This window comes from Volvox carteri (genome assembly GCF_000143455.1).
Source record: "Volvox carteri f. nagariensis unplaced genomic scaffold VOLCAscaffold_17, whole genome shotgun sequence".
Lineage (NCBI taxonomy): Eukaryota > Viridiplantae > Chlorophyta > Chlorophyceae > Chlamydomonadales > Volvocaceae > Volvox > Volvox carteri.
In genome coordinates this window covers 1665790-1671985 of record NW_003307560.1, presented here as the reverse complement: position 1 = coordinate 1671985, position 6196 = coordinate 1665790, and the positions used below count along the sequence as shown (strand labels likewise).

Genomic DNA, 6196 nt, shown 5'->3' with positions numbered 1-6196 from the left:
GACGTGGAGGAGCCGCCGCCGCCGCCGCTCACCGCCAGGGCAGCTGGCGGCGCTGGCTGGCGCGGCGGCCGTGGCGGCAGCGGCGCTCCTGGCGGGGCGTACGGCGCCCGACAGAGCTGGCACGGGGGCTCTGTCGACGATACAGACGACATGGTGGATGGCGGGCCGTACGGACCGTACGGCGGCGGCCCGGACTTCAGGTCGTACGGGGACAGACCCGACTCTCCAGGTGCTGGCAGCGGTGGCGGCTGCGGCAAGGCCGCCTCCCCTCCCGCCGCCACAGCCGCCCCTGCCCCTGCCCCCAGCAAGCGGCAGCGCTTGGGCGAGCTGGGTGGGCCACTTAGCGCCCGCAGCAGTGGCGGAGCGGGGGGCCGCGGGGGGGCTCGCGGCAGGAACACGAGTCCAGTGGGCCCTGGCTCGGTGGCGCTGGCGGGACGGGCCGGCGTCTCCGCGGCTACGGCTAGTACGGCTGCCGCCGCCGCCGCCGCCGTCAGTGGTGGCGGTGGTGGTGGTGCCTTGCATCCCCGGCATCCCCAGCGGCTGCTGCAGCAAACGTACGAGCCGCAGATGGCGGTCCGCGATGTGGAGGAGAAGGACGGCGGGCGGCAGCTGTCCCTGACCTTCCTGCACAGCACCCTGGGGTCGTTTGCGGGTAGCCTGATGTTGGTGGCGGCGGAGTGAGTGTGATATACCACTAGTACCATCAAGTTGAGGATGATGACTACAATGCCGTTTGTGCGTGTGTCTGTGTGTGTGTCTGTGTGTGCGTGTGTGTGTTTTGATTGATTGATGGGTTGGTTGGTTGGTTGGTTGAATGGTCATATGATGATGTTGAGGGTTCTGGTTGGTGCGCTCATGGGATAGAGTGGTCTTGGGGGCCCGCCTCAGTGACTGCGAAGTGAAGTGAAGTGAAGTGACATCTTTTAACCCCCGCGACCGAGTAGCGCTCTCGCGAAGGCAAAAGCGGCAAAGGCAGCAGCAACTGCAGTAGCGGCAGTGGCGGCGGCGTCGGTAACAGTATCGGCGGCCGCGGCGGCTGCAGCCGTGGCCACCTCTTCGGAGATGTGGTTTGGGAAAGGGAGACATACATACACATGCACACGTGTGTGCGTGTGTGTGTGTGTGTGTTCAAGAATGGCACTGGATCTCCCCACTTTGGTGGGGACGGAGGGAATGAGGGCGGGATACTCCAAAAAAACGTTGCGGTGGGGGTGGGGGGCTGGGCCGGGAGCCGGGTTCTTGCGCTCTCCGGAGGGGGAGGTGTGTGTGTGTGTGTATGTGTAACATTTATATGAAATGAACGGGACTCTCTCTCCGCTTGCCGGCATGCTGATTTAGTGTGTGTAAGTATGTCTGTACGCATGTCTGTGGGGGGCCATATGCACCCAGAGGGTGGGCAGAGACACGACGGAAAACACAACTGCATGGTTCCCTCTCGGGGGGGGGGGCCGTCGAGTGAATGTGCCTGTCGTGTGGTGTGCTGTGATGCGGTGCGGTGGCAGTATGGTGTGGTGTGGTGTGGTGTGGTGTGAGGTTGTGGGAATGGATCTTCGTGGCACCTGTCTCGTCGTGAGGTTGGATGGAGGAGTGGTGCCTTAAGGTGGATGGAATGCGGGACGGCACTGGCATCGTAATGGCCGAAACTCTGTGGGGCGGGGTTAGTGTCCGGGGGATGGCGACATCTGCTGACGCCTGCTGCAGCGGTGGCCCCGGTTGAGAGCTGTCACAGTGGTCGGAGCCTCTTCGGGTACCTCCTTTAGGAAGTGGAAACACCCACGGTGGGTCATGTACGACATGTACGACAATTGCTGAAGGAGGCGGACGCGGCGGGAAGAGTCAAAATGGCTAGTGCTGACGTTCCTGCTGCCGTATATTTCTGTACGGGCAGGCCGACACTGGCATCGACGGCGAAACACCTTCACCTTCATCCATCATATGGCCGGCCGGCGGGCTAGCTGGTGCGCTCGGCCGAGGGTGGCGGGGGTGATTGTGCGGTGGTAATGTGAGCCGTCTGACGCGGAACGACACATACCGCATTCGGCTCCCCCCTTTTTAGGCGGATGTGTATGTGGGGGTGGGGAAGAGAGGAGCTTATTCGCCGCCCCGGCCCCCGCGGAAGAGTTACAAGGGCGGCTAGATATCTGTGATATGTGTGGGTGTGTTGGGGGGGAGACATTGCCGGCATGTTGTGATTGGCATTTTACAGTGACGAGCGATTGACAGTTGTGCTGGTGATGATGATGATGATGATGATGATGGTGATGCGCTTGATGGCTTCAACAGTTTCCAGCCGCAAGTGCCGGCGCCGGTAAGCTATCCACGAATTACGGTACAACAAGCGGTTTCGGAGCCTGCGGTTTCGGCACCCTCCGGTGGCCTCCGCCGCCGCCGGTTCTGTCCCCTTTCCTTCACGAAAAGGCCATCAGAGCAGAATACGGTTTACCTTTGAGCAGAGAAAGCAGTTTTCAGTTGTGGCCGCCGCCGCCGCCACATGCGCCGCCGCGTTCCCGTGGCGTCGGCACCACCCACCAAAGGGCGCGGTGCGCTGTCCTCCTCCTCCTCCTTGATATGCAGTCTCTCTCTTTACAACCGTGTGGCGCATTTTATGTATGTACCCTTCTTGTGGTCTGGTGATATAGCTTTGCGGCCGGGTTTTGCAGTAACACCCCCGTAGCACCCACTGCAGCAAAATACATCAGAGATCGTCGTAGGCACACAGCGGAGGAGAGAGCGAAAGCGAACAGCGGCCCCAGCCAGATTACACCCATGCGGTCGCGCCTGCATCGGTGCTCGCTGCCGGTGCAGCAATTACGTTGGTCGCCAAGTTGGTTCGAAATCGATACGATGCCCGATGCGCACTTGACGACGATGCAAACTGGTCATTCATTTCACAGGGACAGTTTCAAAGCTGCTGCTGCTGTTGGGTAGCCGGTAGCCGCTACTTGACGGCGGCCGTTACTTGTCCGCGTCCCAACTGGGAAGGAGCCTCAAGAGGAGCCTCAAGAGGAGGGCCTCAATCAATAAAAGGCCCTCAAGGCGGCTGCTCGTTAAAGGCATGTGGAGAGGGAGGAGATGCCCCCTCCCCACACCAGACTCACTAAAGGCATTTATTCCTGACAATTTGGACGCCTTCCGGTAGTTCATTTTTCTCTGTCAGTGTCTTGCCTATTATAATTTCCCTCTCCCCCGCCCTAAAAAAAGCGGTGCCATGTTCCGGTGCTGTCGTAGTAACCTGCGACTCGCACCTCTGACAACAACAACAACACCACCCATCCACAGCTGCCGCCTCCTCCCGCCTCACCTTCCCCCCCCTCACGCGCCCCGGCCGGCCGGCAAAGTCGGAGGTCAGCTCCGGAACCTTCACGATGTGCTAAGGATCCAGAAAACGGATCCAGAAAACGGATCCAGAAAACGGATCCAGAAAACGGATCCAGTGCACCTCACAGCAAGCAACCCGCAATAAGCTAACAAAACCAAACCATGTTGCTACAGCCCAGCTCCCGTGTGCCCCTATACAGTCCAATGTGCTAACAGGCACCCTAAACACTAAAATCCCCATTCCAAAACACATGTCTCACCAACTCCTTCGGCCAACATGTATGTGTGCATGTATGTATGATGTGTGGGGCAGGGGGTCATATCTTCACCCTGTGGCCGCTACCCGGCAGACCCTGCCTTCCCCGGTATTTCGGGGCACCCTCATCCAGTCACCCTAGTCAACTTCTCAGTGGATCCCTCAGGTTCCGCACCCACCACCAGTATGTATGTATGTATGTATGCGTGTGCGGCCACTCACACACTCATACACACATACACACACACTCTCCGGGTATCACCAGCTATCAGACAGGACCAACCAACCCAACTGCCCAAGCTGATGACATCCTCCTGCATGCCGGCTGCCTGCCTGCCGCCTTTCCGACCACCTCCCCTGCCGCCCTCTGAGCTGCCCCCAGGTTACCGGACAGCACACAGAGCCGCGTGTCGTATGCCTGCTAGAGAACACCGCCAAATGCGAACCTGCAGCTCCTCCCCCTTCACCTCTCAGCCCCTGGTAGCGCCCGCTGGGGGTGCTGGGGCCTGCGCCCCCTCCCCCGCTCCCGCCCCCGCCCCCTCCTCCGCCTCCGCCCCCGCCCCCGGCCCCGCCCCCTCCTCCGCAGCATCCCGGGCCGCCAGCTCATCGATCCGCTTGAACTGCCAGGGCCACCTGACATTGTTGAGTTGGACAGTTGGACAGTTTGGCGGTTAAACGATTGGTCGTTTGGATAGTTGGGCGGTTGGAAGTAAAACTTAGGACGAGCGGCTCGAGGCCCCCTGTGAGCCACCAGTAAGCGAAGTAATCAGGGCATGACCACTCCCCCCCCCCCGACCCCCCGACCCCCCCATGATGTGGTGATCTGTACGGACATGTGTATTGGGTGACACGTGTACCTGGTGGCGGGGGGGCGCACAGGGGGAGCTAATAAGAGGCAAGAGGCAAGAGGCAATGGGGGCCCTCAATGAGCTCTCAGGACGGCGTGAATAAACTTTCCAGGTGGGCCGTAAGGGAGCAGCAGCAGGCGGGGGGCGGTAAGAGGAGCTGCAGGGCTCACCCCGAGCAGGGAGGGGCCTCACCGTACGTTGTACAGGAACTGCCGGTGGTCGTAGCGGTTATCGTCTGGCGAGTACGACTCCATGTGGTACGACGGTGTCAGTACGGTAGCCTTGTGACGGTTGATGGAATAGAACCGGAAAAAATCCTTGACCTGCGGCTCGTCGTCACCCGGGTCCAGGGTGCGGCGGCGTGTTGCGGTGAGCTGGAGGACTGGAGGCTGGGTCGGTTGGGCTCAAGACATTGCAATCGATCAGGAGCTCCATCAGCTTTATACGACACAATGCCGTACAGTCACCCGAGGACCGGTCCGATCATTTGTTCCGTGGGAACCAAACCCGACGTGACGTGTCAGGGGTGTCTGTGTGTGTCTGTGTACGTGTGTGTGTTTGTTTGTGTGTGTGTATGTGTGTATGTGTGTATGTGTGTATGTGTGTATGTGTGTATATATATGTGTATATATATATATGTGTGTGTGTGTGTGTGTCGCACTCTTTGCGCCGCCCCGCTCCATACCCTACCCCTACCCCTACCCCTACCCCAAGCAGCTTCACCTCTACCCCTGCCCCTGCCCCTGGGCCCCCACCTTGGCGGCAATGGCCCCCGGGGCCAGGGCGCGGCCCCGCCACATGGCGGCGCACGCGTTGTACATCGCAACGGGGCCAGCACGGGCCACCTTGCGCAGCCTGCCGTACAGCGACAGCTCCGCGTACGTCATGCCCATGTCAACTTCGTCCAGCTGTACGGCAAGAACCATTGACGTGATGGCGAACGGCGGCGGCGGCGGCGGTAACGGCCACAAGACGCAAATTGTGTCGACAACAGCGGTAGGTCACCGCACACATTGAGGGAGGGAGATAGATAGATAGATAGATAGATAGATAGATAGATAGATAGATAGATAGATAGATAGATAGATAGAGAGATAGATAGATAGATAGATAGATAGATAGATAGATAGATAGATAGATAGATAGATAGATAGATAGATAGAGAGAGAGAGAGAGAGAGAGAGAGAGAAAAAGAGAGAGCGCCGCAGCAGCCGCCGCAGCAGCCGCAGTAGCAGCAGCAGTAGCAGCAGCAGTAGCAGCCGCAGTAGCAGCCGCAGTAGCAGCCGCAGTAGCAACTGGTTTCGTTTCAATCCCCATATAAACCAAGTCACGTGTTTTCCTGCTCCCCCCACCCCCCGGCCCCGCCCGGAGGTACCTCCTCTCGCACAGCGACCTCAGAAACGCGCACCTACACATACACTGCACATACATACACATCTACACCTATACACATACACATACATACACACACCTGCGGCTGCTGTCCCTCCACTAGCGGCTCCAGCTCCGCAGTTGGGGGGGCCGCCTCCACCTGCGAGCAAGCGGTGGAGGTGGAAACATCAAGTACAGGCCGTACGAAAGAGGTGCCGTATTTAACAAGGCGATGCCTTGCACACTCACAGCCTGCCAGTCCCGGGATCTTAACCTGTCCGTGCGGGTGTGGGTGGGGTGTGTTTGGTACGGCAGATGGCCCTGTACCGCCCTCGGGCCCCCAAAACGAACACCTCAGTGCTCCCCCAGCACACTGCTTGGCTGGGGCCGGGGCTGAACGTCC

The 6196-nt window shown here is 59.6% G+C and overlaps 2 protein-coding genes across 2 annotated transcripts in view; one reads left to right on the top strand and one right to left on the bottom strand.

Moving 5' to 3' along the window:
- Positions 1 to 1955, top strand: part of VOLCADRAFT_90621 (uncharacterized protein) — a gene marked incomplete at both ends in the record, with an annotated part of 7346 nt that extends 5391 nt beyond the window's left edge. Inside the window, 3 exons of the mRNA XM_002950178.1 lie at positions 39 to 153; positions 306 to 677; positions 1889 to 1955. Of these exons, the coding sequence (XP_002950224.1) occupies positions 39 to 153; positions 306 to 677; positions 1889 to 1955 (554 nt within the window). The remainder of the gene's footprint in view (positions 1 to 38; positions 154 to 305; positions 678 to 1888) is intronic.
- Positions 1956 to 4044: 2089 nt separating this feature from the next.
- VOLCADRAFT_90620 (uncharacterized protein) overlaps positions 4045 to 6196 on the bottom strand; it is a gene marked incomplete at both ends in the record, with an annotated part of 14898 nt that continues 12746 nt past the window's right edge. The window contains 5 exons of the mRNA XM_002950068.1: positions 4045 to 4207; positions 4615 to 4811; positions 5178 to 5330; positions 5915 to 5953; positions 6043 to 6067. Of these exons, the coding sequence (XP_002950114.1) occupies positions 4045 to 4207; positions 4615 to 4811; positions 5178 to 5330; positions 5915 to 5953; positions 6043 to 6067 (577 nt within the window). The remainder of the gene's footprint in view (positions 4208 to 4614; positions 4812 to 5177; positions 5331 to 5914; positions 5954 to 6042; positions 6068 to 6196) is intronic.